The sequence below is a fragment of the Anser cygnoides genome, chromosome 4 (genome assembly GCF_040182565.1).
Source record: "Anser cygnoides isolate HZ-2024a breed goose chromosome 4, Taihu_goose_T2T_genome, whole genome shotgun sequence".
NCBI lineage: Eukaryota > Metazoa > Chordata > Aves > Anseriformes > Anatidae > Anser > Anser cygnoides.
In genome coordinates this window covers 29,362,801-29,383,729 of record NC_089876.1, presented here as the reverse complement: position 1 = coordinate 29,383,729, position 20,929 = coordinate 29,362,801, and the positions used below count along the sequence as shown (strand labels likewise).

The window sequence follows — 20,929 nt, the reverse complement described above, 5'->3', positions numbered from 1 at the left end:
CCGCAGTACCAGGGAGTCTGCACCCGCTTCGTCCTGGACTGGACGTCTCACACAGGCACACTCCGGGCTGCCCAACCCCAACCGAACGGATAACCGGCCTGTACTTACTCACTCCTAAGTCTTCGTTCGGGTCTTCGTGCACAAAGATTACAGGGTTTGCCGGCTTTTATTTACTTCTCGCCACAGTTTTGGGTTCGTCGGTAGAGGTATGTGGCCGAGAGGTCTCCAAACAGGGGCCGCTACATCAGCGGGGCGCCTCCGCTGCGAGGCCTCGCCAAATTACCACTATCCGGGTCACGGCACCAACTTGTTATATATTAACTTAGACAACATTTTAGTTTTATCAATTGCAGGGTTTTATTTGATTGTCGAGCAAGCGGCGGCAAGTAAAACAGCGCTGGGCGGCCGGGCAGCCTCAGCTCCACCAATGCTGCGCGCCTAACACCCGCCAGTCCCGATTTATAACCCAGTAGTTCCGGGGTTAGGTGGCACAGCCTGGCGTCTTCCACGGCTGCGCGGCTGTGGCTAGGGGGTCTCCGCCAGCCCTCTGGTGGTCGCGGGGATGAGGATCATCGTCTTCCTCTGCGTTGGGGTTCATGAGCATGCTGCGGTATGTGTGCTTTCATGCGAGAGGGGTGTCATTTTGCCCTTACTTGGGGTTGGTTTCTGCTGCAATTGTTAATTTAACAAGAAGTTACCATTCTGGTTTATTCAACAGGATACTGTGGGTAAAGGCTATCAACCGTCGAAACCTTCATCAGCAATGTTTAATGAACAAACAAGGCTTCACTCATTACACCGTGAAACTCTATTACCAGCGTGGAACCGTGCTACGTTATTTTAAAAATGGGACAAAACAGTGGAGCGCTGACGCATTAACTCCTTCCATGCACGACATTAAAAACGACGAACTGCTTTTGTCGTCGTCTCTCCGCGCCGCCTTTGCGGCAGCACGCCTCGAATTTGTCCTTAATAAACTCCCCGTGAAACAAATCACCTGGGGCCAGCCGCCGGACTCCCCTGCCCGGCCCCGCCGCCCCTCCGCACATACAGCCCCCCCCAGCAGCCCCCTCCCCCCCACCGCCCCTGCAGAAAATGGCGGCCGCGCCTTTCCCGCCACCGTAGCGCCCCCGGCCGCCCGTACCATCTTCTGCATGGGCGGGGGGGGGGACACGAGCGGTGTGTGAGTGGCGAGGCCTGGCTGCTCCGCACCCCTCAGCCCGCCCTCCGCCCCGAGCGCCTCTGCATGTCTTTTTGCCCTTTTCTCATCGCTGAGGAGGCGCTGCCGGGGAGGGCCGGCAGGGCTGCGGCGCACTCACAGGTGTCCCCCCCCTCCCCCCCCCGGGGACAAAATGGCGCCACCCCGCTCAGGCCGGGCGCCGCTTTCGGATGCCTGAACAGTGCGACAGACACTGACCAATGACAGCGCGCGTTACTGGGGAGTCGTCCAGCACTATAATGGCCCCACCAATCAGAAGCGCTGTCTTTCGGTTGCTAGGAGGTGGCGAACGGCGGCTGCTGGCTGAGGTGGGAGCCGGGGGCGCTGGGACTGGCGGCACCCGTCCCGCGGCGGCCGCTGGGCTGGGGGCGGGCTGGGGGGAGCTTGGGGCGTGCCGGGGTGCGGCGGGGGACGCTGCGGGGGCCTTAGTGCGGTGCCGTCCGCTCCGCGGCTGGGCCGGGCCGGGCAGGAGGGCCCCGTGGTACAGGGACGCGCATCTGCGCGGGCAGCGCTGGTAAAGCCTTAGGAGTCGTCTGTTGGGATCCCTGCGTAAGCCGTATTTCCCTGTGCTGTTAAAGCTGGCGGTCAGTTTAAGGCATTGAGGCCCTGGAGCGTGTCCAGAGAAGGGCTGCGAAGCTGGTGAGGGGCCTGGATCACAAGTCCTGTGAGGAGCGGCTGAGGGAACTGGGGTTGTTCAGTCTGGAGAAGAGGAGGCTCAGGGGAGACCTTGTTGCTCTCTACAACCAGCTGAAAGGAAGGTGTGGGGAGCTGGGGGTCGGCCTCTTCTCACAGGTAACTAGTGATAGGTCCTGAGGGAGTGGCCGCAAGTTGTGCCAGGGGAGGTTCAGATGGGAAGTTACGAGACATTTCTTCTCAGAAATTGGAACGGGTTGCCCAGGGAGGTGGTGGAGTCACCGTCCCTGGGGGTGTTAAGGGAAAGGTTGGGCATGGTGCTTAGGGACATGGTTTAGTGGGTGGTATTGGTGGTAGGGGGTGGTTGGATGAGATGATCTAGGAGGTCTTTCACAGCCTTAATGATTCTATGAATTGCTAAAGTTAATATTTTAGTTCTGCACAGCTTTAAAAATAAAGGTGTAATGAGGAGCAAACTAGGTCTGTAATTAAATCTAAGTGAATTACCATGCTCCTAAGCATGAGACCCATAGTAAACGATTAAAATATTAAGCTTTATGTTCTAGCAGTATAAGGTGCTGTAAAAAACACAGTGAAGCACTGTGTTTTCTGTTAACTGAGAAGTTTGTTGGTTTTTTTTTCCCACTTGGTACTGTTTTGTGTATTTATGTCATTTGACTAATATACATCTCTCTCTCTCTCTCTGTCTCTCTCTCTCTCTCTTTCTCTCTCTCTCTCTCTCTATATATATAAAAATAGGAGATGACAATGTAGTCTTTGTTAATCTTCCAGGGCTACTGAAGAAATGCAGCTGGGATGACTCTTCAGGAGATGGTGAACCAGGCAGCTAGCCTGTACTCAGATAGAAAAGCAGTTTGGTTTGATCAGTGCAATGATGAACCTCCAACTTTCTACACATATGCAACAGTGGTTAAACTTGCCACGGAGTTAACAGCTTTCCTTCAAAAGCACTGCAGTCACCAAGGAAAATGTGAAATAGGCCTTTACTGCTATCCAGGAATAAACTTACCCTCTTGGATCTTAGGGTAATGGTTTGAATTCTGTATTGTATTTTTAATGGTCAAGTCTATTAAGTAAACTTTCAGTCTGTTTATGTTTTTAATATCAACAAAAATGTAGTAATACCATAAGCAATACCTACTAGTTGGTCTTGCTGCTGCTGAAATGCTTACTTTTTTTTTCTTTATAGCATTCCTTAACAGTCTAGAGGCACTCTGATTCTTGCAATCTTAAAGGGAAAAGATTGCAGTATTACAGTTTATTCGTTGAAAAGTCTGTGCCAAAGTTTATTGAATCTTAGGTTCCTTGATCTAAAATGTATGTAATTCTTTTTAATGTACGGTTAAGTATATTTATAGAAATATCAGCAATTACTGACTATCTTTGTACTTGTTTAAAAATGGACTTGATTAACAGAATAAATATACTCAAAAACAAGTATACATTTTTTAACGCATTCTTCTTGTCTTGCTAGCCGAAAATAAAGTCTTGAAAACAAATGTCATGTTTTAAGCTAAATGAGTCTGTAGGTACAGTTCCATTACAGGAATGTTGCAGGAGAAGTTAATTAGCAATGCAGCACTACAGAGACATTGATTATTTAATGGCTAGGAAATAGAAATGTTTATCTCAGCACTCATGTTAATTCAGCAATTTTTATAACTTACCATTACTGATGAATTAGAATGCTTGTATCCTTTTACCTATTATATTTATGATGTAACATAGTATCTTAGCATCCCAAGCATATTTTCTTCAGTTGGTGTATACTGCAGCAGCTTTGCTTGTGAGGTCTATGTTGATATTTCCTGCTGTCACACTGCACCTAAAATACACAGTAGCATCAGAAGATGCATCACAGTTGACTATAAGGATCTCTATCAAGTGGGTGCTGTGATCATGAACCATCCAGAAGTGCTGAGGAGCTTCCTCACTAATAAGGAAACACTTTTTCCCCAGTCCAGCAGTGGAGCAGGTTGCCCAGAGAGGTTGTGCAGGCTCTGTCCTTAAAGACTTTCAAGATCTGACTGGACAAAGTCCTGCACAACGGCCTCAGGGCTGACCCCACTGGAGCAGCAGGTTGTACAGGGCAGCCTGTAGTCCCATCCATCCTGGCTTATCCTGTGTCCTAATGCCCTGAGCAGCAACACAGATTTCTTTTGTTATATGCCTGGGAACTGGCAGGGCATTTTAATTACTCAGCGAAGATAGCTGTAAAAAATCAACTGCTGTATGTAATGCAGGGCAGGCTTAAGTGGGTATTGATTCCAGTAGGCAGAACACTGCAGTTTCCAAGCCTTTGTTCAGGATCTTGTCATTATTACAGTGATAAATCACTTGCACAATGAGGAATTTTAGCTAATTGGACACGGGAACCCAGCCTAAGATGAAATGAGAAGATTTAGGGAAACTTCATATTTTAGTTACCGATTTTTTTTTTTCCTGTGGAGTTAATAAATTCAAGTGTTAGCCTTTTATCAAATTAAGCCACTAGAGGGAGCGTTTGCAGTAAACAACGGTTGAAGAAACTACAACATAAAGCACTGTGAATGAGAGCAGAATGACACTTACTGTTCCTGTTTATTTCTTAGGGAAAAAAGTTCTGATATGTGCTCAGAATTTTCTTATACTGGACTGTTTACTGAGAATAGGAACTGTATTCAGTGTGCAGACTTTTTTTTTTTTTAATGTTGCAGGTGTATAAATGAATGCTTGTATTTCTGTCCAGAGTCTATAGCTGAAGTTTTGAAATCATGGTGCTGTTATGTCAGTGTTACCCTTGTCATCACCAATCTGCTTGGCCAAGGAAAATTTCAATTTTTTTTTATTTAGCTCTAACATTTTTCCTTGCTGTAAAATGCCAAAAGGCAACAGTGATTATAATTTGTTTCATACTTCGTTTCTAATAAAATATTTAAAAGTCAGGTTATAACTAAATTTTCTGACTCTGGGTGCAAATTACAGTTAAAAAAAAAATCTTAGTTAAATTCAAATGGATTTTCCTAGAGTTTTCTTCATTTCTCTGTGGGTTTTTATTTATTTATTTAAAATGTTTTTGTCTTGTTAGAATCCTTCAGGTTCCAGCTGCTTACTCTCCTATTGATCCAGATGCACCACCAGTGTTATCTACATACTTCATAAGGAAATGCAATCTTCGATATATTCTTGTTGAGAATGACAAAATAAAGGTAAGTGTTCAGGCTTCTACAGAAGCATTAAAGTGCAATTTAAAAATGTGTAGCTATTCAGATTGTATTCAGTTTCTATAAGCTTGGTTGGGCTTGTTTTGTTTTTTTTCATGACAAGAGGCTTTCATTCAGAAAAGTATATCTTTAAAATTAGCAGTACAAAGTGCTTCTCCCCTGTTCAGAAAAATTCTTTGTCCTCTGTATGTTTTCCCTTTTAATTATTTGCTCAGGTAGGTGTTTATTTCTCATTTATAAAGTCTATGTTTACTCATAGTTAATATACAAACATATATGAGCTTAAAACTGTCTGGTGTAAATCCTCCAAAATAGAGGGGTGAAAAATCACAGGTAATTTGTGAAAAATGTTGTTTCATGTTTCATTACATATGGTAGAACAACAGAGCATCGTGAGTTCTGCTATTTAAAGTGTTTGTTTTATTTTACAGAAATTCCAGATGTCCCACGTTGGTTGGTTTTCTTGCAATTCTTCTGCAGTAGAACATATGGGTTTAACTCTCTTCCAAACAAGCTGGAGCCACACCGATGTAAATTCACAAGCAGACAATGTAAACAGTAAATATGAACCTTTCAAGGCTATGGGTAACTCACAGCCAGGAAATACTGTTTGCCCAGAACAACTCAAAGTAAAAACGTCAGGAGGAGGATACATGGATGTTGGCCAGAAATGCTCTTTAGCATACGTCTTGCATACATCAGGAACTACTGGGACCCCCAAAATTGTCCGAGTACCTCATAAATGCATAGTGCCAAATATTCATCATCTTAAGTAAGTGTGGTTTCCAGTTTTTCCTTTAAAAGCTTTTACAAATTTGATATTTAGGGACTCTCTAAGCACTTCAGAGGGTTGTACATTGGGTCTTTGCTAGCACTGTTTCACTTCTTCCTCCTTCCCTTGCATTTCGGATTTCTTTGTGGGTGTTTCTGTTGTTTCAAAATAGTACCACAAAGTTTTGTTTCTCTTGGTGTCATTTTTAATACTTACTTTTTTTTAAATTATTATTATTAAAGTAAGTTTATAATGATTTTTAAAAATTATGTTTTATAATATGTTTTACTAATTTTTTATGGGTGTACTTCAAATAATATGCTGTTGTTGTAAGTATTGTATTGCTGGTTTGCTGCTTAAAAGAAATAGATAACAAAGTTAATTGTTCATTCACAATTATATTTAAATGTTTTTTGTTGTTTTTAAATCCTAATTCCTTTTTAGTCTCCTTGGGTTTCTTTCTGTTCTATTTAATAATTTCTAGAAAATCTATTTATGGGAAATAACAGTTGTGTTTTTTTTTTTTTTTTTTAAAATGAGCACCCATTAGTTGAAATACGTCTTTCAGCATGCTGTATTGGTGTGTAATGTGGTAGATGAACTTGTAAAAGGACCTCATTAATTTATATTAATAGTTACAGTCTCGATACAGGAGCTTTTGCTGAAATTGTCTGGTCTGAATATTCTGGCAACATGCCTACATATTCAGGGTAGTCTGTAACCCCTTGGCGTTGCTAAAGTGAGGAATCTCTTTAGTGCTGCTCTTCTAGTTTGGAGTTGATTTTTTAACAACATGCATCAGCTTTGTAATTCCTGGCTTTCTTGTTTCAGATCCATATTTGAGGTCACACAGGATGACATGCTATTCCTGGCTTCTCCTCTAACATTTGACCCATCTGTGGTTGAATTGTTCATTGCGCTGACCAGTGGAGCCTCGATTCTAGTAGTCCCAAACACCGTTAAAATGATGCCTTTGGAGCTGTCTGCTGCTCTGTTTCGCCATCACCATGTGACAGTGCTGCAGGTAGGCAACACCTAAGATGACTGCTTTCAGTCTTTCACTTCTCACCTTTCCTAACGTGTGTTACTTTTTCATCAGTCTAAACAGTAACGACAGTAGCGTTCTTCCTGGAGAGAGGAGGTCATGCTATCCTTTTTCTGTAAAATGTTAGCTCTTCGGCAAATTACCGTTTGAAGGGAGCATCATACAGTTTGCAACACAAAGCAATGGACTGAAGATAAAACCAACATCCATCTTGAGAATCCATTAATTATTCAGAATTAACTAAATTATGGAGTAAGCTGTTAGAAACATGTTAGCACTGTGTAATAGACTTGATCTTGGAGCCTTTCCTCAAACAATTTTTGAATTTTAGTGGTAGTCTCTGTTCTGAAAATACAATTGAAATAGTGCCATTGATAGGATGATAAAACGTTAGTAAATTATTGTCTTTTAACAATAATGAGAGAAATAGAATAATTGATTCCCCAGCAACGCTTCTTGTTTTCAGGCCACCTGCTTATATGAGCCTTCATTTGTTCCTTCTGTGTTGGAATAGGTCATCTCGTTTTTAATAGCTTTAAAATTCATTTTTGGAAAATTTACTTGAAGTTATGAGCATCAAGTGTGGTTGAATAATCCTGGCCTTTTACCTGGCAGTGTAACAAAGTATTTCGTAAAGCTAGGTAAAGCAGAAACTCTGCAGAAGAATGTAAATTGGTGCTGATAGTACTCATGAAAGGCTTCACACAATATACAAAACCTTGCAAAACAGCAGCACAGTCTATACTAACATTTGATGGTTGATGCCATCTACTGTACAGAGATAATGGTTAAATAGATCCACAACATAAATATGGTAGTAGATATAAAGCAAGAAGAGGTACGCATATGGAAAAAAAAAGTAACAGGTATTTCTCTTTCTTTTTTTAACATGAATCATTCAGGCAACACCAACACTTCTCAGAAGGTTTGGAGCTCACATTATTAAGTCAACAGTGTTGTCTGCAGATACTTCACTCCGAGTCTTAGCTCTTGGTGGTGAAACCTTTCCCATACTGAGTCTCTTGAAAAGTTGGAAGCACCAGGAGAACAGAACAAGTATTTTTAATCTATACGGTATCACCGAAGTGTCAAGCTGGGCCACTTGCTACAAGATTCCTGAAGAGGTTTTTAGTGCTGATTTTAGGTAGGAAATTTCATTGTTTTCATGGCTTGGTATGTGAATGCTAAAAATCAGTAGAAATGAAACCCAGGTCTCCTGTTTCCAGGGCTACTTGAGTCCTCATCAGTGTTTATGCCAGTAGAAGTTACACATGTCTTTTACGTAGAAATAGGCAAATCTGACCATTTCTCATGTTGTTACAACCCCCTCAAGTAAAAGTTGGTGAGTGATTGTTGAACCGTAAAACTTCAGTCTGAAATCCTGCATGCTTGTGGCACTGCTTCACACAGCGTGTCGTGATGGGCTCTGTTTTGGTCATCTCTCTATCTAGACTTCTTCCTCATCCCAGCCTGCCTTCCCACTGGTGGACCTGGACTGGCCTAGTCCAGGGTGCACTGTCTCTGTGTGCTGGTACTGGCTTGGTGTTGCACTTCTGCAGGCAAATAGCTCCTACCCAATTTGTTAGTAACTTCAGTTAGCCCTACTCTTGCTCCTCGTGAAGCTTTTCCAGTGAGATCTTGCATATTCGAACAGAAGAAGCCTAATAGAGCTGTCGGTGGGAGTAGAAAAATGAGGCTCTTTAAGTCTCAATCATAGCCTCTGAACAAAGACACCTTCATAGCTTAGTTCTGTCAAGTTTAGAAAGTTGCTTCTGAGATTTACTTATTTGAAGCGAAAATACTCAGAGACGACTTTCAAATGTAATCAATAGATATGAGTGGTTCTTACTGCTACAGTGCTTTTACCTACAGTTTTAAAACTCCACAAACGAAGTGGAGACTAGTTACTGATTTTTTTCTGATATTGGATAATACACTGTTCAGCAAATGATCCCACTGATGTCACTTGACAAGTACAGATGGCAGAAATTTGTACAAAGTGGCTCACCCAAGGTTTCATGGTCCTTTTGGTTGGACTTCCAGAAGTACTTTCTTTTCATCATTTAGCACTCTGCTATTTTCACTCAGTTAAAGACTTTTTTTGTTCATTGAATTTCATAAAGAGAGTTGCAGGAGTGTCAAGGCCATGAGAGATTCTTTGAGTTAGCTCAGTGTTTTGTTTGCTCTCTGAAATGTCTAATTATTCCCTGGCATGGTGTTACACGTGTGACTTCAGTTAGACACGTCCTATGGAATGGGATGTTTCAGACAAATGGTGTGATATATTAACCTGGTGCTTTAACAACTGAAGACTGAAAATGGTGGACGGTCATGAACTGTTGACAAATTCTCCTGGAAAACTCCTACAGCATAAGCAAGGACTCTTCTAGATGTGGCCTGTTATTAGGTACCTGTTCTGCAGAAAATGTGAGATCTTTTACAGCACTGAAATTTTCTGATTCTAATGTTTCATTGTGGTTTCTCTGAGTTCAAACATTGTCTTCTCGTCAGTGAAGCTGTTTTTTCTACTCAAAGTTTATGTGCTCCCGAGATAATCTGTTGTTTTTCAGTTCAAACTAAGGTGCAGTTGGAATGCTGAAAATTTTTATAGTCTGTGACTATTGTCTCTCGCTCTTCACATCGCAGCCTGTTCCCTCTAAGTGTCACTGCACAGGGAATTACAGTTCCTTTGCAGTAAACAAGTAAGCAGCCCAGGATCAAAAACAGGACAGATGGTTTTATGTCTTCTTCACTCTTAGTATTGGTAGGACAATTGGAGTGCAGTGGTCTGTTATTCTTGCTATCTAAATGATAAAAACTGGCACAGTTTCTAGAGAATACTAGAATATCAAAAAATCAGCAGAAAAGTTAGTGCGTTATTGGTCTGTCTCCCCTCTGTTTTTTAGATATGTTTGGCAAAATTAAACATCTAATCTCAAGTCTCTTAAAAATAATGTCAAAATGAGTTGTTGTTTTTTTCTTTTAATTTTGCTGTTTTATAATATACGTAGTAATTTTGTTTTGTTTGTTTGTAGCTGCTATATTTTACTTTTTTATTTATTTATTTATTTCTGTTGGGACTTTTCCATGGTGTGGGGTAAACATGCTGAATATCAGGGATGCTTCCTCTTGTCTATTTGCCAAGTCATTGTATTTTGAAAAAACAAACTTTTTTTTGGCAAAAAATACAAAATTTGAGTGCATTTTGGCTAACACAGGATAAAGCATTCATTGACTGATCAGAAAAAAGAAGAGGTTTCAACAGCCTAAATAGCAGGGATTGAGCAAGAGTATTAGGTTCAAATATGAGACTTTAAGATCAGAGCTGAGCTGATACACATGCCTAACTTGATATATTACCAAAATTATTTCAAGTTACTTTTTTTTAATTTACTGAAAAAATATATTATTCTTTACTTTCACTCAGAAGTAGTGTCTGTATTCAGTGAATGAGGTTTTGCAAAGTGCTTGCAAAAGGGAAAGGAATGAGTTGGTCTGCAGCTCAGTGGAAGAATTCTGTAATAAGATACATGATATTGAAATTACTGTTCCTTTTATTGCAGGTTTTTCTGGAAGAGTCACCTGTATTCATTGACACAATATCAGTAACCCACAAGAATAAAAGCTCAAACTAGGGTAGGGAAAGAATGAATTAGAAAGTGTTTGTATGTGTTTAAAATGGTTGAACTTGATAGAGGTTCAACCTGGGGGACTTAAAAGCTGGCAGAAACTCAGGGGACTCTCAGGGGATTTCATGATCCATTAAGCCTTATTTTCTGTCATTGTCTGGGTGGTTTTTTTTGTATCTGATAATGAAACCCATGCACATTGACGAAGTTTTTAATTTTGAACAAATAGAGCAGTTTTTTAAGAAGAAATATTTGTAGAAAGAATCCCCAGCTATCTACTCTTGCCCTGATACTGATCTTTTAAAAGGCTGTATGTTAAATAATGCCTGTAATCGTTTTGTGTTCAGAAGGAAAAGATTTTTACTGCTTCTCTCTTCAATATCTTTAGAACTGATTTCTCTGTACCTTTGGGATCACCGCTCCTTGGAACAACAGTTGAGGTCAGAGACGACAATGGTTCCGCAGTTCTAGAAGGCGAGGGACAAGTATTTATAGGTGTTATTTTTTGTTCTTCTAAGATACTTTTCCTAATTGGGTTTTAGTAATATGTTGATTTTTTTTTACTTGGTGCCTACCTCTAATAAACACATTAATGTAACATTGTAAATTCCCATTGGGCTGGGAACCTTGATGGCATTTTAGGTTGTTGGAATGATGGGCAGGAAATTATCACCATTTTATCTGCATGCTGCTTTCATTATACTGATTATCTTTTTTTTCCTGCTTGCAATTTTGATGCTCAGCTGTAATAATTTACATGTTGTAACTGAATTAACTGTATGGGCCAATTGATACAGTGTAGAAGTTTAGACATTGACAATAAACGTTTACTCTTTATAATGCTTGCTAGCATTTAGGAGAATTTAATAAGACACTCAGTATTTTCATAATAATTTCATTTACAGTTAGCCATTTAATAATGACCACAGTCTTTTCTTGTGTAGGTGGTGAGGAACGAATCTGCTTTCTTGATGATGAGATAACTGTACCCCCGGGCACAATGAGAGAAACAGGGGATTTTGTAAGAGTGCAGAATGCACAGATGGTCTTCTTGGGTCGGAAAGACAATCAGATTAAACGTCATGGCAAACGTTTTAATATTGAATGTTTGCAGCAGGTAATGTAACATCTAATGTTATGCAGAGTGGCCGAGGCAGCTGAGGTTGTTTAGCCTGGAGAAAAGGCTTGGGAGAGACCTTACTGCTCTCTCCAATTACCTTAAAGGAGGCTATAGTGAGGTGGGGATCTGGCTCTTCTCCTGAGCACTAAGTGATAAGAGGAAATGGCCTTAAGTTGCACCAGGGGAGATTTAGATTGGATATTAGGAAAAAATTCTTCACTGAAAGGGTTGTGAAGTATTGGAACAGGCTGCCTGGGGAAGTGCTTGAGTCACCATCCCTGGAGGTCTTCAAAAAACGTGTAGATGTAGAGCTTAGCCACATGGTTCAATGGTGGGCTTGGCAGTGCTAGGTTAAAGGTTGGACTGGATGATCTTAGAGGTCTTTTCCAACCTAAATGGTTCTGTGGTTCTATGATTCTAATGAGTATGCCAGTACAGAAGAGCAGGGATAATGCTCGTGTGTCATTACCACCAGAAATCTGTGTGTACTCATTTTCAGATGATTTTTAGAAGCTTTGAAGAAATTAGGAGGATGTATTATCAAAAATCTAGTCATGTAATATAGGTACCTAGAAGGGAGGAGTTCAGTTTTGTGTTCTTAGAAATCTATTTTATTGTATGTTTTATTCCAACAGAATTGAAAACTGTTTATGCAGATGAAAATTTTCAAATGGTGCACTGCAGTGCTTGCACGGTCTTTTGATAAACTGCATTTCAAAACATAAATAATGTTTTTTAATTACAGGCTGCTGAAGATCTTTGTCAGGTAGAAGCTTGTGCAGTGACCTGGTATCAGCAGGAAAAACTTATCCTATTTGTTGTGCCCAGTGGTGATTTAGAAGAGAGAGAAACTCTTCAAGAACTTCAAAAATGTCTGCCAGCTCACACAATTCCTGATGAGCTTGTGCGGATTAAATCTTTGCCTTTAACATCACATGGTAGGTGAAACTATAAGTACCCTTGCCACTTACTTTAATGGTCTCCATTCTTTTTTTTTTAATTGACCCAAATCTCATCATGCTTTTGAAACACACAGATCAGATAACTAACACCTACTAGGAAATCTTGACCATGTATTATGTGTGCTTGATAATGTTTCATTCAAGATTCAAAATGTAGCAGTAAAATCAATTTAGTACTAAAACTGCACTTTTTTTTTTCTCTGTCACTTCTGTTGCAGTCTGTGACAGAACCCTGACTTCTCTCAGGGAAAGATCAGGCACTGAAAGTGGGATTATGCGGGAGGCTAGAGTAAGTTTTCAAAAACCTTATTGGGTTCTGTTGAGTGTAGCTGATTGACTGGAATACAAAAAAAAAAAAAAAAAGTGCAGTTGAGTGGAAGCCTGTAAAAGAGTAAGATAACTATTTGGGGAGAGCAAGCTTTGGAAGTATAAATGCTGAAAAGCAATGAAAAAAATCATACTTTATTTTCTACAAAGGCAAAGTTGATATATCTGAACTGAACAAGATTTACCACAACCATCTAAACTCCAGAAGGCGTGACAGTAAGCTGAATGGCGCAGAGGAATTGTGGGAAAGATTGCAGTATTTATGGAAGGTAGTATTTTGAGCTGCCTTTTTATCTTTGCAAGTGGATCATTATACATGTGTCAGGAATTAAACAGTTTTAAGAAGTATGACTAATGCAGCCAGAACATTCTTGCTGCCTATACATTCAAGTATTACAGCTCTTTCTGTTCAGTTAATACTTAAATATAGTTGCTCTGTAATGGCCAGGAGGGACTCAGTTATGTTTCTGTATCAGATAAAGCTGCAGACTGTGAAGGTATAAGCAATTAGTATAGGAAGGATGTAATCTGTCAGTAGCTTTTTGAATACTGCTTCAGTTGCCAAGTAAGGTATCCCTAAGGGAAACAAGGAACTGGGACGTGGAAATTTTGTACAAAATAGCTACTGTGTTAGTAGAGTTTCTTATTTCTAAAGGTAATTACAAATTGAAGAGTCTTTTTTAAATAGGTGGCACAGTTGCGTAATTATCTCTTGGACAGTCTCACTGTATTGTTTCTAAACTTCTGTGGTAAAGGCTTGTTTTTCAAAGTACTCAAATGTGATGCCCAACAGTATTAGATTTTTTTGAAAGGTATACTTCTAAGTTTCACCTGAAAGTGGGATTTGCTGAATACATACATGCAGAAGGAAGCTGGTGATGCAGTTTGCAGTGCCTTTGCTGATACTTAACTGTGTTGGTGGCTATAGAAATGATAACCAAGGGGGTGGGACGTGCCCTAGATCTAGTCTGAACAGTAGAATGCAGCCTCCAAAACCGGAGGGTTTGGGATTTCATAACTATACTTAAGAAGCAGGGAGTGCAGTGACAGGAGACATGCAGTAATTGCTCTTTGTTGTAATAACAATGCTGAATCCGTAATCCTTTATGAATTGGAAGGGGTTATAGCTTCAACAGTAGGTAGATAAATAGGTTACTTAAATCATTCAAAAGCAAAAGATACTGTTTTATATAAATCTTACTAAAAACCAATTTTATCTAAAGGCATCTATATTTTATCTGAGAAATAGTGTAGGTGTCATTAGTAAATGGTATCGAGATTGAAAACGGCCAACAAAAATACAGCACTTTCTGCTTCCGTTCCTTAGACTGCAGAATTGGAAATGAACAAAAAAATGTGTAGTACTGAACTAGTAGCTCCCTGTTCCCACGTTCCTCCCCAGCTCGTGTTCTGTCAGTATCTCTGCAAAGTTTCAGAGGGAACTGACTTTCCTCAGTTCCTGTTAATTTTTAGTGGGACTTCTGGGTATTTATTAGGATATTACCTGACTTAAGTTTTTCTGTGTGATGTGGTGGAAGACTGATGAACTGTTACTTCTTTCCTTCTTTTCTCTAGTCTGTTCTGGGTTTCCTAGGTGATTCCAGTGGAATTTCTAGAGACGCAATATTTCTTCACAGTGGTGGAGACTCCTTAAAGGCTCTTCAATTTTATGATGAAATTGAGATGCTAGTAGGCAGAGCTGTGCCTGGACTCCTGGAAGTTATTCTCAGCCGCACGATCGAACAGGTTTATACACATATTCTTAAAACCGTGTTTCCGGATGAAGACCAACTAATAAATAATGACAATGCTTTGAAAAGAAAACTAAGTGGGAACAATGGAGAGGAAATCCATGGAAAATATGGTAAACTGAAATCTGAAAGAAATCTTGAGGTTGTTCCAGGATTAATTTCATTTCTTGCGCTGAGCAGAGGAAATCATTTTCTTTCTATGAATTTCACCAAGTCTTTAATGCAACCCCATAATACAGCACAGGTCAGAGTGGAACCACTACAACAACCATCCCTTCTGCATTTAGCCACTCCAAGTATAATGAAAAGCCATGTGCAAGGGCATGAAATGGAGAAAAACAGAATTTTAACAGTTACCAACAATGCAAATAAAACTGACTGGAGCTCTGTACAGCAACTCCAAGCAGAATGTAGTCACGTAACAACAGCAGAGTTGACATTATGCATAAGATGGAAGTCAAACACAAGAAAATGTGTTGATGCATCGCCGTTGGTTATAATACCTTTTAAAGATGAAATATCTGCATCTGTATATGTTGGCTCTCACTCTCACACAATGCAGGCCATTGATCTAGATTTGGGAGAAATAAAGTGGGAGAAGACCCTTGGAGATCGTATTGAATCTTCTGCCTGCATATCTAGGTGTGGGAATTTCGTCATCGTCGGTATGTCTTTTGGTTTAGCCTTCATTTCAGAGTCATTTTTCTGCTAAATATGAAATGAGTAACGTAGAACCTTATTTCTTACCTCGGAATGACTTCCATCTATACTTACCCATAAACTTACGTGTCTGCTTCAGGACTAGTTTATTGTAAAACAGAATGGGAAGAAGGAATAAGTAATTCAAGTTTCATGATAACCTGTGATGGAGATTACTTAACATACTGTTCAGTTGTGGGTGGTGATATGTGAATTTATTAGAAAGGCCTTGTTAAGGAATAAGCAGTAGGTACAGTTTCTTTTCAGTTACACTCTGTTTAAAAAAAAGTATAGAAAGGTGATACAGTCTTAAAATATCTTTGAATATTAATAGACACAGAGGTCACCATGTGGTGCCTCAGATAATTAAACTGTGAAAAATTATCTCCTTCGACTATATATTTGTAAATATAAGTGACATGAAAATGTTTGGATAGCTTTTTGTTTTTAAACATGAGTTTGGGAAAGGAAGATTTTAATCCATCATTGTGTGTGAATTTTAAGGACTGTTGGCTGTTGATGTGTAGCACTGACTTGATATAAAACTTTTTCTGTTAGGACCAGTGTGCTCTATTTTTTATCAGATCTGTTGCCAACAGAGTTACCGTTATTTGTCTTAGTGTTATCTTTTTTTCTAGAGTGCATAGATCACTGGTGAGCACAGATGTCCAGATGATGAGTTTTTTATGCAAAGCTGATGTTGCCATTTTTTTGCAACTATTTTGATTGCTGTTTACTCTGACAACAAAGTTGAATGTTTTCTTAAGACCAAAAGTTTCTATAACTACAGTTTTCATTAGAAAACATACAAACTTTATTCTTTCAGCATCTTTGTTTTCATAAAGGAAAATTAGAGAGAGAGGTCATTAAAAAAATTTTCTCCCTTTTCCGCAACTCTACTTGTCTTCTAATATTATTATTGTAAAGTTTGGTAGAAAGGCAATGAAATAATTATATTCTAAATGTCACCTGGAAAGAACACACAGAATGATCAACTTTGAGTGTATAATTATCACCAAAGACTTGGGGCTAAAAGAGGAGGTACAGCTTTGGAAAAAATTTTGAAACTCTATCTCCTAAGTCATCTTATTTCTTTCCAGCAATGGTGCAGCTAAAAGCGTAAATGACAGCATAAATACAAATATTTATTATACTTTTTTTTCATGGTTGTGTTTTGTTTGATACAGGCTGTTATGACGGCTTAGTGTACGTGCTCCAAAGCAGTGATGGAGAAACCCACTGGACTTTTGTCACAGAAGATACCGTGAAAAGCTCTGCAGTTGTAGATCCTTCCAGCGGGCTAGTCTACATAGGATCTCATGACCAACATCTGTATGCTTTGGATATTTATGTAAGTACGCTGGCTGACCTTTCTGTATAGAAGAGCCAATATCCGAATTAGACCCTATCTGTAGTACACCAAATGAATACTCCACTAGTGTTTGTTTTCTCACCACTCCACCCTAAAACTTTAGAGCAAGTTTTGCCTGCTTGAAGAGTGGGCTTAGGATTATGTGGTAGTAATAGATTGAGTGGTGTTCTCCTGCTCCTGGTCCTGGGTGAAACCACATCTTGAGCTTCTCAGTTACTGAATGCTCTGAGGGTGTTTCAGAATAGGGTGCCCAGCTAGAAATAATGCTGTGGCTTAGTCGTGGAAAGCGAGTCTTACATTTCGAAAGAGCAGATTGGAGGAGAAGGAAAACAAGGGGGGGAGATACTACTGGTTGGTTAGCATGTTTTCTCGTATTTACTAGAAAAGAAAGTGGCCAATGACATGAGTTGCTACAACAGCATGTGAATTATATCTTAAATTTCCTAACTGGTAAGTAAACAAACTGTTTAATAAGCTTTGGCTTTAGAAGGTCTTTGTAAACATTCTGAGCTTGAACTCCAACTGTAATTTTTTTTCTTGTGCTTACAGAAAAAGGTGTGTATATGGAAATTGCATTGTGAAGGTGGAGCTGTGTTTTCCTCTCCTTGTCTAAGTTCTTTTCCACATCATGTTTATGTTGCTACACTAGGAGGACTCTTACTGGCTGTAAACCCGGTATGTATATTTGCCTGCTTGTCTTTGATCCCAATCTCAAATTTAGGTTAAACCAAAACGCATTTCTGAAGTTAAGAGCACTTTTCTGATGAAGGAAATCACATGATCTTATGTTACTATGAAATTTTTTCCACATGAGAGCCTTATTATTTTACACAAGGTCACTATAACAATTCCTGTATTGCAGAAAAGGATCTAGTAACAAAGGGAGTTGAAGTGACTTGCTTGAATTTGCATGTTAACTGTAGGCCGAAGTTGGAATCAGTGTCTTCTGATCCCACACGCTACGTTATTAGTTAAACCAGTGTTTGTGGTGTTCAGCTCTCACAACCCCACATCGGTCCTGGCTATCCTTACCTCCCCCTGCTGCAGATTTCCTCAGTAGTACCTAAGTGGTCCCTCTGTCTGCCTCTAGTGTTAGAAGACAAGTCTGTGGTTTTGCAGCTCTAGTGGGCTGTAGATAAGAAAATATTTTTTTTCCTAATTCTGAGTAAGAGGTAGTTGAGAACCCCAGCTGTAACTCCAAGTGATTATTTATAACAATAGGAGCTCATTGTGACAATCATGGATTGTGGGTTGCAGCATTTCCTACAGTATTTATAGTTTATAATAATGCAAGTCATAATTCATACAGCTTATTTTCAAGATATTCTCACCTTTACTGACACTTTTCACATACTGAGGAGCTGGGAATGGAACTAAAAAATGAATCTGTCATTCTTGAAACTGCTACTACTACTACTTTGTTATTAATATTACTGTTTTGCCTAGGGGAAGGAAGAGAAAGGTGGAATAGGGGGCAATGAGTATCCCAGGGAATGCGCTAAACATTTTGTTTGAATAGCATTTGAAGAGGAGGTTTGCTTCTGGTGTGCATTCTGGTTGGAAGAGGCCTTTTTTCTTTCTTTCTTAAGGGCTGGGTCAAGCTGTGAAGGAAGGGTCATTTTGTGCAGCTGCTTACAGTTGTGTTGTTAAGCATCAGATACTGCACACTGCCATTTACAGGTGACGGGGAATAAGATTTGGAAAAGCTTCCTGGGAAAACCACTTTTCTCCTCTCCTCACTGCAATGAGAAGTGTGTTTGTATTGGGTGCGTGGATGGAAACTTGTATTGTTACACTCATTCTGGAGAAAAGGTAAAAGCTGCTACCGTTGGCCTTTTTGTGCTTTTTTAATGTTCATCACAAAACACTGCATGAGATGCTTTATTAATGCTATTTTGTGAGGTTTAATGATTACCACATACCTTTTTGTGAACCAAATACAAGAATGTATTTATTTTTATAGAGAGGAGAAAGCAGAAAATCAGTAGTATGTATTTCTACAGTAGTAGTATTTCTGTGTCATGGCTGAGACAGAAATAACCCCCTGACTCCCGAGGTGCTTGATGGAGTAACAGAAATTCTAGTTGAGCTTGCACCAAGAGCAAATGGTAGTGCCAGGGCAGTGTCAACAAATAAAATGGTCTACTTTTGGTTTTGAAGTTTTTCAGGAATGTTTAAAGCATTTCTTTACAGCTGGTGGCCGTTCAGAAGTAAAGGTTTCTTAGAATGTTTGTTTATCAAACAATTCTGGCATCGCGGCAGAGATGCTGCAAATCATAATTCTGGCAAGATATATCAGTCTTCACATTCAATTAAATGAGAATATTTTTTAGTTCCTCCATGACGAGTATGGGTTGGTACCATACTGTGGTTACGGCATGGTAACAGAATTCATAAATTCATAAAGTTCATCACTAATTTGGTTACGATGGGCCTAGAATATTCTTTTCCCAAGTTGGCCATTTTCTGTGTGCCTCACGGAAGGTAGCAACTCTTGCATATCTGTTTTATGAGTCTTTTATCACTTACTGTGTGTAAAGCTTAACTTGTAATGTGACAAGTATTTACCAGCCCTCACCAAAACCTCGTATGCTCTTGAAATAACATGCTCTCCTGTCAACAACTAGTTACTCAAAAAATCAGAGTTGCTGTCATACTGAAAATGTGACCGACCTGTGCTGATGGTGGTTATGTTATTTCTGTAGGTTTGGCAGTTTCCCACTAATGGACCGGTGTTTTCATCTCCATGCATCTCAACTTCAACTAAGCAAGAAATATTTTTTGGCTCCCATGATCGCTTTATCTACTGTTGTAATACGGAGGGTAATTTACTGTGGAAATTTGAAGGTACTTCAAGCGTTTATGGAACACCATTTGTTTTCCAAAGCGATGACTTAAAGAACAAAATCCTTTTGGCAGCAGTATCTACAGATGGCACAGTGTGGATCCTGAATGCCAAGAGCGGAACAGCAGAAGGAGTAGCTAAGCTTCCAGGAGAAGTTTTCTCTTCCCCTGTAGTATGGGGAAGAAAGCTTGTTGTTGGCTGTAGAAATGATTATGTTTATTGCCTAGATTTGTGTATAATGGGAGAAAAAGAACAACAAGGATGTTAGGCCGCTACCTTTGTGTTGTTTACATGTGTACATTAAGAACTCACAGGTGCTGTCTACCTCTCCGCCTGTTTTGCTGAAGACAAGAGATGCTCTTTGCAGACTTCTCAGGTAGCATTTTGCACCACGACAACAGCCAGAGCAGGTAAGTGATGCTCGTTGACTTGCTGTACTGACTGAAGGCTGGCTGCTCAGCACCTAGCCCAAAGTTTCACTGTCCCTCCCTCACTTCCCAGCTCAGGTTCATGAACGAAATGGTTTCAAATGGTTTGGATATGAGTGTTGTGCTTTTTACAGGTATAGTAAGAAATTAATAGGTAGTAGTTTGGCTTCAAGCACTTAGACAATTGGGAGAAACTGGGGTAAGGTGCAGTACTGTGCAACTTGAATTAACACGCTTGTCTCGGTGAGGGAGGAGCATGTTCTTTCCTAGGATCCAGACTAACTTCTCCCCTGGGTGCCTTTCAGCCCAGCCTGTGCCTAGCTCTTCCATGTGTCAGGCTGCTGTTTGTCTGGTTTGAATGGGTTTCTATTCCGTGGCAAGGTAATGAAAGTCCTTTGCTGATTCTAACTTTTAAGATGATTTCTGAGGACATATCCTGCATTCCATGGACTTGGGAGTAATGACTTTTTGTTATAGTTTGTATAAACTACATAATTAATCTTTTGCAAGCCTGAGCCCTCCATGGCTTCAGTTCAGCCAGGCATATACTTTTAAACTCCATTAAAGTCAGCACGAGTTACTTCCTCTATTCTGAAGTGGAAAGGTACTTTGCTGTGTGTATTTATTATGTTGCAATGCCAAGTTACTGTATGAGTTCCAAGGTGAAGGGTGTAGTGTTCAAGTCAATGCTTGCCAAATCATTTTTGAAGAAATTTGAATTAATGCTCTTTACACTGTATTTACAGAGAACTATTAATAAAGGATTGTGTAGATTTTTGTGGTTGTCCTTAACCCCTTAAAAAGAATTAGTGCCAGTAATGCAGATTGAGTATTTACAGACAAAAGTACACTTAAACTCTGAGTGTCTTCCTGATTACGAGTCATCTAAAAGAACTCTTGTGG

General features: G+C 39.8%; 1 protein-coding gene across 8 annotated transcripts; it reads left to right on the top strand.

Moving 5' to 3' along the window:
• The first annotated feature begins 1,405 nt into the window (after positions 1 to 1,405).
• On the top strand, positions 1,406 to 20,799 carry AASDH (aminoadipate-semialdehyde dehydrogenase). 8 transcript variants are annotated; one of them, XM_048074345.2, is made up of 15 exons: positions 1,406 to 1,527; positions 2,645 to 2,898; positions 4,941 to 5,061; positions 5,508 to 5,848; positions 6,680 to 6,872; positions 7,796 to 8,037; positions 10,911 to 11,017; positions 11,467 to 11,639; positions 12,388 to 12,580; positions 13,082 to 13,200; positions 14,507 to 15,347; positions 16,569 to 16,732; positions 17,303 to 17,428; positions 18,434 to 18,565; positions 19,459 to 20,799. In XM_048074345.2, exons 2-15 carry the CDS (start codon positions 2,669 to 2,671, stop codon positions 19,864 to 19,866), a joined length of 3,390 nt encoding a protein of 1,129 aa, XP_047930302.2. In that variant the 5' UTR covers positions 1,406 to 1,527; positions 2,645 to 2,668; the 3' UTR covers positions 19,867 to 20,799. The 8 variants fall into 8 exon arrangements, with proteins under 8 accessions (XP_047930302.2, XP_066852017.1, XP_066852018.1 ...); XM_066995915.1 differs by lacking the exon at positions 1,406 to 1,527 and adding an exon at positions 1,570 to 1,733; XM_048074347.2 differs by lacking the exon at positions 1,406 to 1,527 and adding an exon at positions 1,570 to 1,768.
• The last annotated feature ends 130 nt before the right edge of the window (positions 20,800 to 20,929 follow it).

What these genes read in the sequence shown, in the direction of transcription:
- AASDH (XM_048074345.2), top strand. Translation starts at nt 2,669, where the DNA reads ATGACTCTTCAGGAGATGGTGAACCAGGCAGCTAGCCTGTACTCAGAT. An exon ending in CCAAATATTCATCATCTTAA is followed by an intron (nt 5,849 to 6,679) that starts GTAAGTGTGGTT and finishes TTCTTGTTTCAG; the next exon opens with ATCCATATTTGAGGTCACAC. An exon ending in ATATTGAATGTTTGCAGCAG is followed by an intron (nt 11,640 to 12,387) that starts GTAATGTAACAT and finishes TTTTAATTACAG; the next exon opens with GCTGCTGAAGATCTTTGTCA.